Source organism: Pelodiscus sinensis, chromosome 15, assembly GCF_049634645.1.
Source record: "Pelodiscus sinensis isolate JC-2024 chromosome 15, ASM4963464v1, whole genome shotgun sequence".
Taxonomy (NCBI): domain Eukaryota; kingdom Metazoa; phylum Chordata; order Testudines; family Trionychidae; genus Pelodiscus; species Pelodiscus sinensis.
Genome location: NC_134725.1, coordinates 19,328,621 through 19,348,624, shown reverse-complemented (window position 1 = coordinate 19,348,624; position 20,004 = coordinate 19,328,621). Strand labels below are relative to the sequence as shown.

Below are 20,004 nucleotides of genomic sequence, written 5' to 3'. Positions count from 1 at the left end.
CCACCTGGTCTTGCTGTGCATAGAGTACCAATAGTTAAAGCTTCTGAGAACAGTCAGCTGCTTAGAAGAAAGATATTGGCAAAAAGTGTGGCACAGGGCTAGTATGAATTCTGAGAAATCCACTCAGTTCATTACTCTTGTAATCTGTTCATTTACTCAAACAATATGCATTTCTGCTCTATTTCCAAGAGAATTTGTGCATTTTGAGTACTTATTCCCACAATCCACAGAGAAATGTATTGAAAAAAGTATGCCTATGCAGTCAAACATCAGCATGTGACCACAACTTTCCCCCTATTCTTTCATGCTAAAGTGAACCTACTGGTCATTCTGTGAGGCCAACGCCAAGCAGTTTTGAAAAAGCCATCCTAAGAAGAAAAAAATCTTGTTGGAAACTGATGTAATTCTACACATATCTTTTATTTCTACTCCCTATAAAATTACTGAGTGTTTCTTTATTCTAACCCATCATGTGCACACAGTACAAAACACACAGTTATTAGGCTGGCAAAGATTTGGTCACCAATTTATTCGGCCTTTGCATACAGATATACAAATGACAACATTTAAAAAAAGCTTAAAAAGGCAAAAAATGGACTCAAGAAGCATAAATAGTATTTAAAAATTCTAATCATCACAGTGGAAGAAAACTGGAAGGAGAAAGCTTCGGTAACCCTAAGACTTGAAATAAATACCCCACACAGATTAATTTCACAGCAGGAAACCTAAAAGCATGTCATCCAATAATCTGATTTGTAGTTTTACATTTATAGTCTCTTTAAAATATCTTATAAAATAAAATGTCTGTCAATTTGGTCTTGTCATTTGGTTACAGTTGACTTTTCCAGTGATTGAAAACAACTAAAATTAGCACTCCTCAATGAACACAAACTTATGCAGTTAATAATACCTGAACATTTCTGTGCTTGAGCACTGTTGCTGATATTAATGCAGCTCTGTGAATAGGGGGCCTGATCCTGTTTCCACCAAAGCCAAGGGCAAAATTTCCATAAAAATTCAAGAAGAATAAGGAAGGATCACTGTATTAACCTAGCAGAGGAACTCTGAATATCTTGTGGAGTTCTCCCAAAGCAATGTGTGATTTTTTTGGTTTCAACTCTCCCCAATTAGAAGTTGGATAAACTGAATACAAAACCCAGATGTCAAGAGACTGATTTAAATTACAGGTAAGGGAGTTAAGATTTTGAATCCAATCTCTGACACTAACAATCTGTCTCTGGGTAGGGAGATAATTTCCCTATCAATAAACCTTAAATAAATACATTTATAATTTCCCTATCAATAAACCTCAAAGTGGGCTAATACTTTACTTTAATACTCACCGACCTCAAAGGACTGTTTTGAAGACTGGTATTGGTAAAATATTTTGAGGATGAAAAGCAATTGCAAGTATTTCCACTTTCCATGTAGGTAACAAGTTTAAATGTATATCAAATTTTGGCCATTCATATTTTGGTAGTGTTTCTGACATAGATAAACAGATGGTGAATGATCAGTTACATACATACTTGCCAGTTATCAATCTCATATTTTGAAAATAGTATTTTAGTACTATGTTGAACAAAGCCTAGAGGTTCAAGGCTCAACCAAAATGGAGAGGACTAAATCAGAATTCTTGAACATTAGGAATAAAAACGGACTGTTATTGAATATTCGAACGAGACATTTTTAACTATTAATTTTAAATTATAAAGTAATTGCGTGTATTACCGATTATGGACTTTTTTGCTTGTGTTTATATTCACTATGTTTGCAAGTATAGCAGATTACTTTGTAGTTTATATGTATATTAAAACACATGTCCTCCAAAAGGTTTTAATTTAATTGAGAATAAATAGTTACGTAAAGAAATAGTAAACTCCCCCCATAGCTCAAGAGAAGAAAAATCTATTAGTTTCTCCTCCCACTTACCCCAAAATGAAGTTCACTGCCAACAATCTAAGTGCATGACACACAAACAGGTCTAATTGCAGAAACAGTGTGGTACTTAAAATTCATCAGAAGGTGCACTTACTTATTTATTACAGTGTGGCCCTGATCAAGCAAAGCACTGAAACACATGCTCAGCCAAGCACATCAGAGCTGATCTGGCATTGTTAGAAATATTTAAACAGTCAAAACTTATCTAAAATAATTACAAGAGGGATTAATATGATTACTGTTTGTATAGTCTTTATTCTGGAATTAACCATTTGCAGTTTTATTGTAACCCCAGTAAGAATTACAGTTTCCAGTCATACACACACTGCACCCTAAAAGGCCGCCATTTCCGCTAAGCATTTCAATACTAAATATAGGCTCTGAGTAGAGAAAACGGCTGAATCTCTCCATGGACAATTCAGGAAATACTGTTACAGTTGCAATCTTTTCCACAGTTCTCTGAATCTATAGTTCTCTGAACATCACACTCAATTATGGGGGAAGGACAATAAATGAGTCAAGGTTTGGCATTTGGAGTAAGTTAAATTGCAATTAAAATGGTAGCAAAAATAATCTAGGATTTTAAAATACTTTGACATTAGCAAGAGATTCTCTCTATCATGCATCATTGATATTGGCTTATGGAAAGAAAACATGGATTTAAATAACCAACTTCATAATTTACAGCTAAAAGGAACATGGAAAGTTTTTTAACACCTGATTTCCCACCACTATCATACTGCAATAATGTCACCATATAACCAATAACTGCTTTCACTCCCAGCTTTTAACACATTATTACCAGTACAGAAATAAAGCTAATACCAAAACTTACAAAAAGTGTAAGTATAAATTCATATAGATCACTTTCTGTTTGCAAACATATCCCACTAGTTATCAATCTAGAAGTAGAAAAGAGGCCTACATTGCTGGTTAGACTGTAAGGCAACAAATAATGTGCCACCAAACAGAGCAGCTGATTCCTTCCCATCAGAGGGATCCCATGACACTCTATGATGCTTTAATCTCTCCTGAGCAAGAGATTACAGATCCCAGAGCCAAACTTCAGTTTCATTCCCTCATCAGAAGCAGGTACTGGGTACAAATGAGAATGATTTAGCTTGTATCATCTGTTTACTCAACACAGTACTGTTTTAGGGAAAATAGACTTGTGAAGAATAACAGCCCTTTTCCCTATGCAGAACACTGCCCCACTGTATATTTCTGAAAAAAAATATTATAATTACACTGAAACAACCAATGTTGCAAACATAACTTACATCCATCAATGCCCAAAAAACCTTATAAGCATATGTTGAAAAGACAGACATTTTCTAAAACTATTTTGGCCTAAAAATCAATAGATATGTTTTGTTTTATAGAATTGTATTTTTTTTATGATTTACATCACCACCATTCCTGGGGATCATTTCCAGAAGTCATATTACATAGTTGGGCCAATTCACAAAGTGACTAAAAATCAACTATGAACAAATGTATCTGACTAGTTTGTCTTTGTTCAAATTGAGTGAAGTACAAAAAGTTATCATTATTCATTCTAAAGGTTTAAGTTAGATTCTGAAAATCTCTGAACTTTAATAATATAGGACTTTAAGTTCCAAGGTACTGCATGTCTTTAGCTCTGACTGAAATAAAAAGAGAGTTGAGGTATTTAGCACCGTGTAAGAAGCACTCAATACCTTGAATATCTATCCCCTGCATATTAGCAATTTAGTTTAAAAATTGTGTCCAGAAAATAAACTGTGTCCCTTATATTTAAAACAAATATTTGTACAAGAAGCAATGCTTTTTAATCCAACCAAAATGTTACTTTCTTTCCTTAGTTTTGTGCAAAAGGTTTTGGTAGTTGCTGGCGTATGCTATGGATTTAATAAGCTTTTTCTTGCCATTTCTGGGTTTTGGAGGCTGGTACAAAGCCTTCAGTGGAGTTTAATGGCTTGTTCTTGTGTTTTTTTTTATCATGATCCATTCAAATGGAAAGTTGTTAAGTCTGCAGTTTGAACTGATAGGTGCTTGTTTTCCATTTGTTGATATCTGCATTGAGCATGGTGCGCTCTGTGAAAGTAACACGTCCTTCTGCATCAATGAGAAGGACTGTGTTAGTCCTGAAAGAAAACAAGGGAAGAAGACATTTTAAACTTCATTTTTGCCTAATTATTTGCACAATACTATTTTACTAATTTAGACTAAAGTAGCATCACAGAAAAATAGGTCTAAAAAAACACCAATAAAATCAGATTCGAAGGACTCACTTGAATTCCCCTCCCCCGCTGCATTACACTGAATGAAACTCTGTACTATCTTGCTTCATGGCTGCACTTAAAGGAAAAACCACACAAAGGTTCAGGCTGATAGATAAGAAGAACAATAAATAGCCGAGAAACTAACAATAAGCTTTTTAATTGCTGAATATATTAAAGTCAGTTCTAGCCTGGAAATGAATTTTACCTGACAGCATTTAGTTAGCATGAATATTATCAGACACACATCCTTGTTGATTTATATTAACTCATGTCTGCATTCTTCCCTTTGATACAAAATGCTAATAAAAATCTCCTCAGCTTTGCAGCCCAGAATATACAAATTACCACCTGAGGACACAGATGCAAGGTCATACAAGAACTTCACATTTACTCTCCCTAAGGGTATATTATCTTGAAGAGCAATTTCTAAACACTGAGATGCAAGTCCCCTCACAGATTGATACAAAACTGCTAAAAGTAACTCCACTGACTTTAGTGCAACTACTTCTGATTTACACTGAAAAAAAATAAGGCTTTGTGAGGTATGAGAACTTGTTGTCCTCTCTAGCTATGGTTTTAGTTCTAATTAGCCCAGCTGTAAATCACAGATGTTCAGAAATATCGATGTACTTGTTATTTGTCCCTTATTTCAAATCCAAATTGACCTCAGTTTTACATTAATTGTATTGTCACACAGCAATTTAGTCTACTGGCTCACTTAAAGGACTGGCAGTCCACAATTCTCAGTTCCATCCCTAATGCTACTACTAATTCTGTCGCATTGGTCAAAGCACTTCTGCTCACCCATCTGCGAAATGGGTACATTTACTTGAGTGGGATGAGGCCAAATATTTATAAAGAGCATAGAAATTACTGGATGAGAAGACATGTGCAGTATTATTTATAACTGAAGTTCTAAACAAAGAAACAGCAAAGGTAAAAATATAGTCTAGACTAGTTCTGCTTAGATGTTTACTATACTCTTCCTACGCTGTCTTATATTGGGGATTTATTCCACTTTGACTCCCAGAATCAGAACCCTTCATAGTGAATGGATGACTCCCTATGTTCTGTCCTAATGCCAGTGATGTGTTGAGATACTGTAATGGTCCTGCACTACATCAGCAGCAACTTCTCAACATATGTGAACAATAGTTCCACCAATGATGAAAATGCCTCTCATATATTCATGCCAGATAATCTGAGTGTTTGGGATAAAAGCCAGAAAATGTTATTGGACTTATGTTGTCTTATATTCAGAGTTGGAAATACTAGACCTGGCATGGTGAATCAAGGCTTGGTCTACACTGGGAGTTTATGTCAAACTTAACCACGTTAGGTTGAATTTCTAAACAATGAGTCCACACCACCAACCCCATTCCGTTGACTTTAAGGGCTCTTAAATTTGACCTTGCATGGTCAACGTTACGGTAGTGCCACGAGCTGGCTCTCCTTTCCCAAATCACCAGCCTGGCCATGCCCACACTATAACCCCAGAGTACCTACTATAGGTGTTCTGGGGGGCAGAGTGTTGTTGCTCCCAGTGCTTGCCCTCCCTGAGTTCCTGGCTGGGGAGAAGGGAACCACCTCCTCTCCTCCCCTACTGCTCCGATAGCTGTGCTGTGCGCACACTCTCCTTTCCTCTTTTTCCCTTCGTGGTGCTCCAGGGAGGCTGGGACATGCTTGGTGCGCTGCCCCACTTCTCCACCCCTCCCCTGGTGCTCTGGAGAGACTGGGAGCACTTGGCACTCTGCTCTGCCTCCTCCCCTCCCAATGGGGGCAGGGCCTCAGCAAAGGGGGGAGGCTGTAGTTGGGCTGGGAGCCTGCCTTCTTCAGTCTCAGCTGCATCAACCGCCCATGCATAGTGCAGATGCAGTGCTGTGAAAGTAGAGTTGTTGGCCTCCAGGAGGTGTCCCACAGTGCCCTGCTGTGACTACTCCAATAAGGACATTCAACTTTATTGCTCTCCAGGTAACAGGAAAAGCCCTGGGAAAATCTGAATTTTATTTCCTGTGTGCCCAGTGTGATGAGCAGACCTGAGAGCAGGTGACACATCTCAGCACAATACACCTGAATATGAATGCCCAGGGCCACAGACAAGCACCAGCATGGAGCATGCAGGACAATCTGGTCCTCACTTTTGTGTGGGGAGAGGAATCTGTTCTTTCAGAACTACGAACCAGCAAAAGAAATGCAGATATCTATGCCAAGATCACAAAAGGCATGGAGGAGAAAGGATGCACCAGGGATGTCCAGCAGTGCCATGTGAAATTAAAGGAGCTGAGGAAGTCATACCAGAAGACAAAGGAGGTGAACAGATGCTCTAGATCAGTGCTACTCAATGGTGCATCACACTCAGTCGACAGTAGCTATTTTACTGGGGATGCATAACTTTGAACTTCATCAAATTCTTATGCACAGTGGGGATGTTCCCCTTTGACTTAACAAAATCAGGTGCTAAAAAGTAGACCTTAATAAATTCAACCTTATCTTGTAGTGTAGACTTGGCTTAAAGTGACTAATATATTAAGAATAGCTCAAAACTATGTCTAAATATTTAGTTAACAAATGTACAATGACATTACTTCTTTCCTTAAAATTGGTGAAATACAACCAGTGAAACACAAAACCCAAGTATCTCCCTTCATGTATTTCTTTAGAACTTCAGTACCAGTACATAAATAAATGCTACTTCATGTATTTTATTACATATGAAAGCTATGCTCTGCATTTTGCTACACCTTCTCAGTGAGTTCTCTCCAAATCTCTTTAAAGGTTCCAATGTTATACTTTAAATCCCCTAGCAAAATGAGGACCAACCATTTCATTTATTACTTCTCATTTATTTATCCACTAAGGGTACATCTACACAGCAGGAAATACTGACAGTTATTCCAAAATAACATAGTGCATGTCTGTACTACAAGTCTTTATTTCAAATGTGTCAAACTGGCGGACTTCTCACTCCAACTCCTTCATTTAATGAGTAGTAAGGAAAGTAAAAGGAAGAGTTCGTCCTTTGACTTTCTGCTATGTAGAGAACTGAGTTAAGCTATTTAACTTCTGCTACACAATTGACGAAGCTGAAGTTGCGTAGCTTAATTTGACTTTAGCCCTGCTGTGTAGACATACCCTAAGACAGCTATAACTGATGGAGCCAGTGATTGGGTAGCCAGTTTATTTTCCCTGGTAGACCCATAGCTAAGGAATTCTCTGCGGCCAGAAATAAGCTGAGCCATAACCATGCCAGCTTCAGGTTAGAGTGCCAGATACATATTATGCAAGCCTTTTCATTACAATAACTGATTCACAACATTTATTGCTTTCTTCTTGGGAGAGAAAGTGCATATACCTCACTTAGGAAAGTGAGCACAATTAGGAGAAGGATTCCACTGATCATAATAATTCTTAATCTGTGAACACGGCTTCTAGTTATTACAGATATCTCACCACAATAAATCTATAATTTAGAGCATTTGTCTGTGTCTATTCAAGAACTCCTCCTAAAGGGTAAGAACTAGCACCACCAAATTTGGCATACAGCTTCCTCTTATCCTAACTTAGGGAACATCTACACTTGCTCCCTAGTTCGACGTAGGGATGCAAATGTAGGTGACCGAAATTGCCAATGAAGCGCGGGGGATTTAAATCTCCCGCGCTTCATTAGCATGATCTCACCGGCGCATTACTCCGCTCAACAGCTGATTCGAACCAGGAAGTGTGCGCTGGGACCTGTTAGTTTGAACCAAACCCCTTGATTCAAACTAATATTACTCCTCAAAAATGAGTAATGTTAGTTTGAACCAAGGCGTTTGGTTCGAACTAATGTGTCCCAGTGCACACTTCCTGGTTCGAATCAACTGTTCAGCGGAGTAACGCACCGGCGAGATCATGCTAATGAAGTGCAGGAGATTTAAATCCCTGCTTCCTTAGCAATTTCGGTCGCATACATTTGCATTCCTAACTCGAACTAGGGAGCAAGTATAGACGTACCCTTAGAAGAACGTAAGAGTTTGGTTGTGCCAGGAAAATGGGATGTACCTGGAATGGAATGGATTCTCAAAGTGATACATAGAAGTGACAGAATGACGAGGGAGGTGAAAGGGACTAGCTGGGGGTGCCTCTCCTCTGGGACTGCCCCAACCCCAAACCTCCCATCCTCTGGTGCACTTTGGAGAAATTGGGCAGGGGGAGCTGAAGCTACGCCTCCCAAATTTGTACAGGGACAGTGCTGGCTGCTCCCCTTAGTCACTGTCAGAGAGCAAGGGAAAGTCCACAGTTTCTTGCATTCCTGGATCTGGCTGGGCAGATAAGAGTTTATAGGAATGAAGAAAAATACACTGAGGAAATTCTCATTTTTTAAAAATTACTGACAAAAATTAAATGGAAACATTTTAACAATCCCTTTTTAAAGAAATCTGAAATAAAAATTACCTTCATAAAAATAAAACTGTATTTTCTCCACTTAAGTAGAAGAGACAAAAAGGTTTGCATCCTTCCATGCAAGGCTGTTTACTTCATGTTTGGAATCAAAACTTGAAGCAGGTTAGTATAATGTACTAATACTTTCTAAGGTGTAATATAACTCATCACTTGCTAGCAGATCTGTCACTTTGCTAATATGCTGGCTCATGGAGGTGAACAGAGGAGCAGCAGACAAAACTGAGATAAACAGAGCTGGGAGAAATCTTTCTGTTCAGTAGTTTATGTGCCCAAAAATACAGTTCTGTGTTTACTGCAATTACTTGCAAAAAAAATGGTAAAAATACCCAAAAACAAAAATGATTTTTTTTGGTTAAATGATTTATTTAAATAATTTCACTATTAGGTCAATCTGAAATGAGTCTCCCCACTATTTCTTGGTATGGCCACAAAGTTGAAAAAAGAAAATAAAATATTCACTCAGATCTAGTGATAAGTCCAGCTGAATGGCTACAAAGCAAAACTGAATGATCATTGTCAGATTCCTTTACAGCTAACTATAAAAATATAAAATGTTTAATGCAGAAGAAAACTGAATAACCCTAAATCAGTTTCCCTTTATAGTCGGTCACATTCAGGTGCCAAAAAGGCAAATTAAAAAGTTAAAATAAAGGTACAATAAGGGAATATGTGAAAATACAAAGGAAAAAGGATGGATGAAAAAAGTAAGGAAAAACTAAAATTGAGCTCCAAATATAAAAAAATGTCAGAATGTGGTTACACATGACAGCAACAGGTGTCCTAGATAGCAACAGACTCCCTAGTGATAGAATAGTACCTCCTTCTCCCTGCTATGTTCAACAATAGGATTGGCAAAAATACTCCAGCGTATTCTAGACATGGACCCAAAGTCTGGATTTGGTAACCTTTAGGAGATTTTAAGTTTTATCTGGTTTCTCTAAGGACTAGTGAGAAGAGGAGGAAAGAGGCAAATGAGATGCTGATGCATGCGAAATTTTGCTGTAGGCTGCAATGTCAAGTATAGAATTTTCATGTACTTAGAAGTAATTGTGGAAGTAAATTGTTTATATGTGCACACTTGTGCCAAGAGGGCCAGTGTGATTTTTTGACCTAATGAACTTTTATGGGGCGAATACAATAAACATTCTGAAACTGGCATTCTGAATAGGAAGAGGTGAATAGTAAGAACAGCATTTCTGAAAGGGTTAAACTACTTAACTTTAAAGAAGTTACAATTATTAGTAAGTGTCTGACAAATTGTAAAACAGGTAATGATGGACAAAGCAAAGTCTAAGATACAAAACTAGAGAATAAAAAAAGATCACAACAGAAGATATTTTACTGAATTACCAGTAACTAATACCAAGGCATGAATTTACTAAACAAACCAGCTTTATGGTCTAGAATGATTTTTGGCAGCATTTGACTTCAGACAGACAACTATTGTATCACGATATGTATTTTACCTTGAAGTATTTATTTTTACCTTGTTCCATAGCCTGGGCAACGAACACAAACAGCAGCATATTTGTTCAGTATAGGCAGTACATACTCCTTTCCTTGATCTTCAATTGCAGGGTCTGGTAGTTGACTGAAAAATAAATACCTCTTTTACTTGCCCAGTATTAATCCAAAACAAACCTACCTACACTTTCTAACTATAATCATCACACAGCTGGTTAATGATAAAGGCAAAATGTCAAAATAAATGTTATTTTTAAAAGAAATATGGAAATAAGGGACCAAAGACAAAAAGGTTTGTCAGTTGTGTCTAAGAGAAAATTTAAGGACTTGCACTTTCATTTTATCAGCTTCTTATTTATTAAATATTTTAATGATGTTTTAACAGTCTTTTTTCCTTTCATTGCTATTACTTTCTTTCTGTATTTATGTAGTGTCTCCTGAAATAAAAGAACACCTTTATTGTCACGTAACTTAAAATACAAAGTATAAGAACAAATATTGTTCAAGATGGACTCATGGGAATAACTTGTTTTAGACAGAATCTTGTCTGCAATCTTCAAGAACCACATGGTTTAGCTGGAAAATTATACTGCACAATGCTTAATAAATGTCCAAAGTAAACAAGTTTGCCATGTATAGCACTGATGTAATTGTTGGCAGCACAAAATGATCTTGTGTTAGGTGGCAAAAAAATTAGAAATTGATGGATACCATCATCATTGAATCTGGAAGGTATTTAGAAGGAGAACTTCACGGTGAAGTGCAATAACTGACTAATCCAACAGAGATCTGGAAAGACAAATTTTAAAAATACTATTTCCTCCCCCCTTTGCCCGTATGTGGTCCTTTGCCTCTTTCATTCCCATTACTATTCAAGTTTCTGCCTCCTACCATAAGCCAACTTGTGCCAGTTTCTATCAAAAGAAGACAAAACTCAGCAGCCATTTAGGCACTTGGGGCACCAAAGATGAGGGTAGAAAGATACTAACTCATTTGGTCCTCTTTTCTAGAGTTTTTCCTGCTGCACAAAGAGATGATGCAGTTTGAAGATAAAGTTTAGTTACACCTATTAATTACTGAAGCACATCGTTCCGGATTGTACTATTTTCCCCCCAAAGAAAATGAGCCTAAACAGATTGTGTACACAAGTGGGAAGAAAAAAGGGAGGTGTTTAGAGGACACCATGCCTGCTACAAACAGGGAAATAGATCCTGAATTGGGTTAGTTCTGGGAATTAAATCTTGCCCAAAAAGCCTATTAGTCAGCTCACAGAACTAATGTTTATGAAGTGCCAAATATTTCATATGAAAGATATCTTTAATTCTTAAATCCCATACACTACTTTGAAAAAATCTCAGCCATTTATTTTCAAGTTTTGAACTTTGAAGTTACTTTTAATATCCTCCCCTTTTGCTACCAAAGTTATACTCATAGGTGTCTATTAGCACAATTGCAATATCTTAGATTCACGTGCATTTGAGTTGTGCAGTACCCCATGCCTGGCTGTCTTTCTGCTAAATAAATAGCAAAGCACAGCAACTTTTTTGACGCACAGTGTTTTTTTATTAGTACTGTAACGTCAAATGAATAGTAAAAAGGGAACTTAAAAATAGTGGAACGAGTGCACAAATTAACACTCATAAGTTCCGTTTTTAAAGCCCTAATCGTGTAATGAGAAATTTTTCACTTCTTTTGAAGCTTTAAAAATACCATGTAAATACAACTTATTTTCTTTTTAACCACATTAAGCTGACAAGCGGCAGAGAAATTTAAGTTTGTATTTAACAAAATGCACATGCTAGTCAAGTGGAGGTAAGGAGTTTGTGCAGGATAACTGCAATTGTCCTCTTGAAGAGCTGGGTCTAGTATTTTATGCAAACTCATATACTGTAGGCCAATCAGGTACATTTACCACGTTTGTCATGAGAAGCAACCAAAAAGTGCCACTACTAATTCCTGACCTGAGCCACCCAAATCTATAGTTGAGCTAGGGCACTGTCTGAGGTCAGAAATTATGGAAAGTATGTTTAAGTTTATCGTGACCTAGCCATTTAATATCTTGCATGCTCTGCTCCTATCCTGGCAGGAATAATCTTTAAGGAGTAAGGTACTGGTAAGTCAAACACAGGTCGACAACAATGCCACTTTTGCATTGATAATGTACGTCTGTACCTGCCTCACCCCTCACCCCCAAATTGATTAGGAGAGAATGGAAATATATTATTTTACCTTTACCTTCCAATTTCTTGGCTTTGGTTAATATAAGCTGAAGCTTTATCATTAGCTTAACACAGCTTTTGTAACTGAGTTTTAAAATGTTTGCACTTCATATTAAATAAAGTGTAAGTTACTTTCTTACGGGTCTTGATTATTCAGCACTTTAATGAGCTCCTGCACCAGATCTTCATTGGCAAGGTCCTGACTTTGCTTGATCACTTCTGTGAAAAGCTGCTTTCCATATTGAAGTTTCTTCCATGGGGTATCCAACAGACAATTACTCAATCCGTAGATTCCTGGATGGATGAATGAATGAATAAATACATACATTTAAAAAAATAACATTGGGGCAGGTAAGAAAATGTTTCTATTAAGCATTTCTATTGAGTGAAAAAGTAAACATATATGCAACACAGCCAAAAAATATAAAATTGCCTCATCCTTCATGGTCTGAAGGAGAAAATAAATCAAGCCTTGTCAGCAAAATGCATCATAAACCTTTTGTTATCTTTTCTCAGGAAAATGTGCTTATTTTTAGCATTTATTCCATTCCCTCCTGCCCACATCCCCATGTCTGCCTCCAAAACAGTAAAAGGCATTAACTTGTGGCAAAGGTAGTATTCTAATAAAGAAATCAGTTAGGGTACAGTCTCATTTCCAAACTCTTCATAAAATGCCAATTTCTCTTTGTTTTGGAACAAAAATTTTAGCCTATCAGTTTTACTAAAAATAAGCTATGGATCATCACACTAAGGGGACTCAATATTAACTGAATCACAGGTTTTTGCCACAGCTATTAATAAACTGTAGATTGAGTTGTTAAATCAGGTGTAATTTCAATAAAAGTTTTTTTCAGGGGGAAGACATTGTATTGAAAGTATTAGTACACTACAGTGTTTCCCAATTTTATTTGGCCACTGTGACGTAGTGGGGGTACCTGGCTGGTTTCTATGCTGCTGGCTCTGGGGTAACCCCCACTGGCTGCCAGGGGTACCACGACCCAGCAAAACAGGATGAGTCACTATGCAAACCAGTATGGCCAGACACCCCCCCATGGAGAGGAACAAAGGAAGGTGGAATGCTGCCCTGGCTGGGGGGCAGAGCTGGAAGAGAGGTGGTTAGTTGCTGTCTGTGAGCATGGAGGAGACAGCCTAGGGAGAGGGGCTGGAGTTTAGGGGCCCAGTCTCCCCCCAACTCAAGGGGGCCTGAGGCATCCTAGCCCAGCTCTGGGACCAGATTACATCTGTGCTGTATCCTGGAGAGGCAATAAACTTCCTCTATTCCACCGGCTGGTGCAGTCTGTTTGTGCCATTTCGGGGTGCAGGAGACGGGGGACCCCCAACGCGCCGTCACAGCCACAAAACCCTTTTAAACTCGAAAGAATTTTGCAGAACCCCTAATAACAGTCTTATCTATAGAGTTGAAAAAGTAGACCATACCATTGCTCCCACTCTCTGGCTAAGCTGGCGTTACACAGAGACACTTATCATGGCAAACACAAATGAAAATTGTTTTCAATAAAATACATACATGCTTAAATATTAATTATGATTTTTTAAATCATAAAATGTTATTGGAACGGAATTTTCTTGCGGAACCCTTATTTTTACTTTGTGGAACCCCGGGGTTCCGCGGAACATCATTTGGGAAACTCTGGTATACTATATAATCTGAAACTGAAAAAAAACCCTCTTAATTGTGACACTGCAGTTACTTCACAAAAATAAAACCAATAATACTTTCAGTTTGGAACTCGATCAAATAAATGGTACAAGGAATCATTAACTAGAGGTTATATGATAAATGTTTCAGATTTTAAAGTCTCATGCATTCACAGAACAATCCCTATGGATCACTTCCAGCTGCTTTCTCTCTATATAGCTACTAGCATATTTTCAGAACAGAAACTTAGAAAGGATTTTCTGGTGATTTACAATCATCACATACAGATTTCATCAGTTTTTATCTCATTTAAATGATCCCCTAGCTAATCTTTATTATTAGATAAGCTATAAAACATATGTCCTGCTACTATGCAGGAGATTGGAATCCTGCTAGCACACATTAGAGCGCAGTTATGTATTCCACATGAAGTGATTTTATTTGTTTCTCAGTTTTATTCTACTCCATATCTGCAATTACTATAAACCTTTGGTTTGGTAATTTATGGAATGGTATCTTTAGAATTACTGAATACATTTTTCAATCTAGTCTCCAGTTAATTCATTTTTCTCTCCCATATGACTTTTGAATAATACCACGCATTGATGACAGCAAGGATGTCTCTCTTCAGTGGAACCCTACATTTCCTGGCAACAATCCAAGAGCATAAGCACTGGCTTAACAATGTAAAGGTCTTCCAAAACTCAGCTTTCTCTTAGGAGGCCAGATCTTCAGGGAATGAACACTTTGTTTACATGTGGAAATCAGGATTCTGCAAACACCTGGGTTTTTTAGTGCAGTTTTGTTAAGAAAATGCTGCATGAATGAAGTTGCTAGTTTTTCAGAAAAATATTAAGGCATACAAAAGACACTATTAAAAATGTGTAGTCCACACTATTGTTACTAGCAGTTTACCCCATATTCGAAAGCTGTTTATCAAAGTAATGGAGGGGATTAAATATACCCACTTTACCCATGCTAACATCCTGGGTTGCTTTTGTTCAGTCCATTAACTTTTCACTTTAAACAGGTGCCACTAACACTCGAACTTTCATTTGGAAGAGCGTGCCAGAGATTGATAAAGAAGAGTTACACAGAATGCAGCAAAAACAGTCACTGGAGACCATGCCTATCACCTCCACATTGCACATAACATTCACATTATTCAGGATTAACAATGCTCTCCACAAAAAGCACCCTACCTGAGAATTTTATTATGATCAGTGATTAAATTTAGTGCTGCTGAAAGGCAGTGGTTTGACGCATAGCAAATGCAGGTGCTGCAGAAGCTTTTCCTAAATCCTAGCCTGCAATTGTTTTGTTAATCAGGTTTTGGGCTCCTCTTGAGCAGAGCATGCCAAACATTCTGAGCTGTATCAAACCAGATTGTGGTCATGCAGTGGGAAAGATTTATGGGGCACCAAATTTATTTGTTCAAATCTTAGTTTAAAATATTTTGGAATTATCAGTCTTTCTGTTGCTGTTCAAGAACATGCAGCAGCTGTTTTGAAGGAGTTATATTATAATTCCCATTTTAAATATTTTCTTATTGGCAATATTTTAATTTTTAACCATTAGCCTCAGGAAAGGCAAAAAAAGATGCCAACAATATTAAACAAAAACAAGAGCAAAGTTCTTACAATCTACATTTGTAATGTTTGCTTGTGCAAGGATGAGTACATGTTCTGTGAGCACACCTAAGAATTCAACTAAAAATGTTATCTATTACATAATTGTTGTGCCATTGCCCAAGATGCAAAAAAGAACAAATGTGAGAATTGGCAATTACATAATTAATTTTGAAGGTGCTAAAATAAGAGTGGAATTTTTTCAAAACTGTTAACTTAGTATTTGAATTAACTGTGTTTTATAGTCCTAGTCATGATCTAGGGCAGTGTTTCTTAAACTTTTTGAGACCACGGAACCCCAAACAATAGTATTTTTTTATGTGAACACCTATGAACATTTTCTTAAAAATAAATAAATAAATAAATAAAATAATCGTCACACAAAAAAAGACAAAGTCAAAAACAAACAAGTAACAAAAACAAAGAAGTAGTCGTGGCACACCTGAGAGTTGTTTTGAAACACCAATGTTCCACGGAACATAGTTTAAGAAACACTGATATAGGGCCACATTGTGCAAGGTGCTGTACAAAAACAACAAAAAATCCCTACCCCAAATAGCTTACAATCTAATTATAAAACAGACAACAAATGGACAAAGACAGGCCAACTGGAAAGTATAAAAAAAACGGAGACAATATTGTTCAGCATGATATGTGGAGATCTCAGTACACCAGCATCTGAATCATTGCCATTTTTTTGGTAGACATGGCACAGAAGGTATTTAGAGGATAATACTTTAGTGGATATTTATGCAGCACTCATTCCTCTCAAATATAAGTATCAGCTTGTTAGAAATTTAATAATTGGGCAATGCAGGCTAGCATCATAGGTCAATTGGAGGTGTGAGCCAACATTTTAATAGTGAAACGAGGAGTCCTGTGGCATGTTACAAACTGAAGAAGTGAGTTTTGCCTACTAAAGCTCATGATACTATACATACATATTTGTTAGTCTCTAAGGAATCACAGACTACTAGTTTTTAAAATTACAAACTACCATGGCCACCCCTCTGTGAATTTTGATAGTGAGTGATGACAGCTGATGTCAGTAAGAGAAACTCTCCTTCCAGAGGGAGTTTTAACATTGATTTCTATAAGAAGTCAATGCAGAGTGCTTTTGAAAATGTCACCCATGGATACATAGATCCTGGTTCTGCAACAGGGCTCCACCTGCATAGAGATAACTATAGGACTAGGCCACAGCACAAACTTTTTCTTAACTAATGCTCCACTTACAAAATTTCACAAAAAGGATTTAAAATAAAAATTTCAAAAACAGAACGTATCATATAATTCAATTACTTAGATACATATTCACATATTTTCACTCTTGGTAACTAGAAGCTTAAAGTAAACACACAGTTCACTTTTTTAAAAAAAGGCAACAATAATATTTACAACTTTATAAAATAAACCCACCAGCATTTAGGAAGATAGGTTCTGGTTCTCCTTTGTTTCCATAGTAGCAAATTACATCTCCCTTGGTGGTGCTAAAAAAATAAAAATAAAAAAATAAAACTTTTGTCCTTGCAAAATCACAGCTCATCTCTTCGATTAAGTTCTAATTTCCTACAAACTTCAACACAGAAAGACATTTTCCATATTACTACTATGTGGTCTACAGCCCAAAAGTAAGTTGACTAGTTAGTCACCCTCCCTCCCTTTATAGTTACACAAAAAATACGTACACCAATTTCACTTTTAAATGTCACCAATAAGCTAATAAAATTTTCAAAATATTGCACAGGATGCTTAGCAATTTGACTTAATTGAGCAAAGTGTCTCTTCTAAATCAATTGTTCTTAACTAGAGATATGTGTTCCCCTGAGGTTTATAGAGCTCTTCCACTAGGTACATCAAATCAGACACTTGTTAGTTTTAAAAAAGGTTACATAAAAACACTAGCAAACAGGGATGTTAAATTTAGATTAATTAGCTAATTGAATAGTTGATGGGGGGCTCTACCTTTGAACTGTAGGAAGAGCCCTACCAGGCTCTTCCTACAGTTTAAAATCATAAGTCCTGCAGGAAGCACAGAACTTCCTTGAAATGTACAAGAGCCCCAGTGGGGATCTTGTACATTTCAAAAGAAAACCCACAGGGAGCATGGGACCAGCGGGGGACCCTTTGGCCCCATGTTCCCTGTGGCACCTGAGCCTCTGAAATGTACGAGAGCCCTGCGGCTTTTGTACATTTCAAAAGCAGAATCACAGCATAAAGTGTGCAAGCAGACACTGCTTCAGTCCTTGCTTGTGCCATTTCTGCTGCGCCTCTACCTGCCCTGCCCTGCGTGAAGCTGGTGCTGGGGGGGGGGGGGACTGGTTTTTAAGATGACTCCCCCGAACACCGGCTCCTGCTCTCCTCCACTTGCCTCTCTGACAAAGGCAGCAAGGGTGGGGGAACGACTAGTTGCATCACTAGTCGACTATCTGATAAGCTTCTGCTTACTGGACAGCTGACTGACTAATCCCTTACACTCCTACTAGCAAAGTCACCACAAACCAAAATTTCATACAGACACTGACTTATTTATAAGTACAGGTTGGACCTCCCTGGTCCAGCACGCTCAGGATCTGAGCTGTCTCAAACCAGGGAATTTGCCAGACAAGGGGAGGTCAGTGCTCTCCTGTTGGCTGCTCTGGTCCTGGGTGCCTTTCCCTTGGGCTCCCTGCCCTGCTGTTGGCTGAAGCAGGGCTGACCTGGCATGGGCTCCCCATCCCGCTCCTCCAAAGTCTCCTGGAGTTCCCAGACAGGATAGCCTGGCTGCTGCCAGCTGCACTACCACACAGTATTCCTCAGGTTTCCTGGGCTGGGGCCACCAGTCCCACTGCCGAGATCCCCCAACCACACCACACTGCTGTTAGAGCCAGCCCTGCTGCTGCTGGGTCCTCTCTGGGGGGTTTTCAGCCGGGGACGCGTGCCCCTGCCAGCCCTGCTTCAGCCATGGTTTCCGTGGCTGGGGCGGCCCTATCCAGTCCCATTGCCATCAGGGGTTCCCAGCCGAGGCTGCTGTTGGCTCTCCTGCTGTTGGCGTGGGGCAGGGTATATGTCTCTGGCTGGGGTGCCTGCCATTGGAAGTCCTATTGTAGTTGGGGTTCCCCAGCTGGGGCTGGGATTCCCCAGCCACCTAGCCCAGCTGATGCCAGGGATTCCTTGACCGGGGCAGGAGCTCCGCTGGCTGCTGCCTGGTCCAGCCACTGCAGGCCTAGCCAAGGATACCCAGCCCAACATTCTCTCAGCTGGCTTCCATTCCCACCTCTGGAGCTCTTTGGTTCAGCAACATCTGTGGCCCTGCTGAACCACGGATGTTGCCAGATCAGAGAGTCACAGGTATGGAAAGTTCAACCTGTATAATATTTATATTCCAACTGATTGTTATAATTATACAGTAAAAATGAAACAGTAAGTATGTCATTGTCTGTATTACATTTTATTAGGAATACTTCTATATTTTTATGTCTGATTTTTTAAGCAACTAATTTTTAATAGAGGTGAAACTTAGGGTAACCAATACAAATCAGATACCTGGAAAGACCAAGAGTCTGGAAAGGTTGAGAACCATTGTTCTATATAAAGAAAGATTCCATTACTTGATAAGTGTTTTATTTTCTGACTGCCAGATTTCGAAAGAATAATCCGTTGAGGCAAACAACAGCATTTTTCTATAATATCATTTAAATCTCAAATTTGTTTTAGAAAACAGTTCAATGTGGGCCATTTGACAAGTTATTTTTATATCCTCATTAGAAATATGATGGGACATAATATTGCCTCAAAAGAGAAATCCAGGTACAGGCTGCTTTCAATGAACTGTAGCTATTGCCTGTGTGAACTCTAAATATTTCTAGTGTCACTGGATGCACAATTGAGTAGACCCACTTTGAAATACTATCCATATTAGAACTCTTTTCCAAAGCAGTCCTACAACATAGCTAACAACTATTTTACTTGGGAGAGGTGAAATCAGCAGATTTATATAGAATTCAGATCTGCCTGAAAAATCTAAGTTTTTAAATAGCCTAGCAGACATTGGCAGCATGTCAAATTCAAGTCAAGTGAAAAAAAAATCAAGCAAGTTATCAATTCTCAAGATTTTTATCTAAGAAGGAAGGAAAGAAAAAAAGAGCACAAGCTGCTAGTAGATGGCTCACTGTCAGGATCCTCTGTTCCCTTCTACTGACATGTAACGGCAATTCCTCAAACTACTATCAGTTTATTGGCCTGGACACAGCTATGAGATGATATCAAGCTGTACAGTATTTCACTTTAGTGATTTACTTCTTATTAACACAAAAACAGGCTTTACTCTAGTCACCAGAAAATAAATCACAACTGTAGTCGAGGCTTTATTATCTACAAGCCTCAGAAACATTACCCCCCATAAC

At 38.2% G+C, this 20,004-nt stretch overlaps 1 protein-coding gene across 8 annotated transcripts in view; it reads right to left on the bottom strand.

Annotated features, from left to right (window-relative positions):
• Positions 1–510: 510 nt before the first annotated feature.
• Positions 511–20,004, bottom strand: part of TANGO2 (transport and golgi organization 2 homolog) — an 83,372-nt gene continuing 63,878 nt past the window's right edge. For 7 of the 8 annotated variants that reach the window (XM_075898336.1, XM_075898335.1, XM_075898341.1 and 4 more), the window contains 4 exons: positions 17,039–17,109; positions 12,472–12,625; positions 10,135–10,239; positions 511–4,067 (listed from right to left, as the gene is read on the bottom strand). In XM_075898336.1, the coding sequence (XP_075754451.1) occupies positions 3,947–4,067; positions 10,135–10,239; positions 12,472–12,625; positions 17,039–17,109 (451 nt within the window). In that variant the 3' untranslated portion in view covers positions 511–3,946. Of the gene's footprint in view, positions 4,068–4,214; positions 4,281–10,134; positions 10,240–12,471; positions 12,626–17,038; positions 17,110–20,004 lie in introns of all 8 variants that reach the window. The other variant, XM_075898339.1, reaches the window with a different exon arrangement.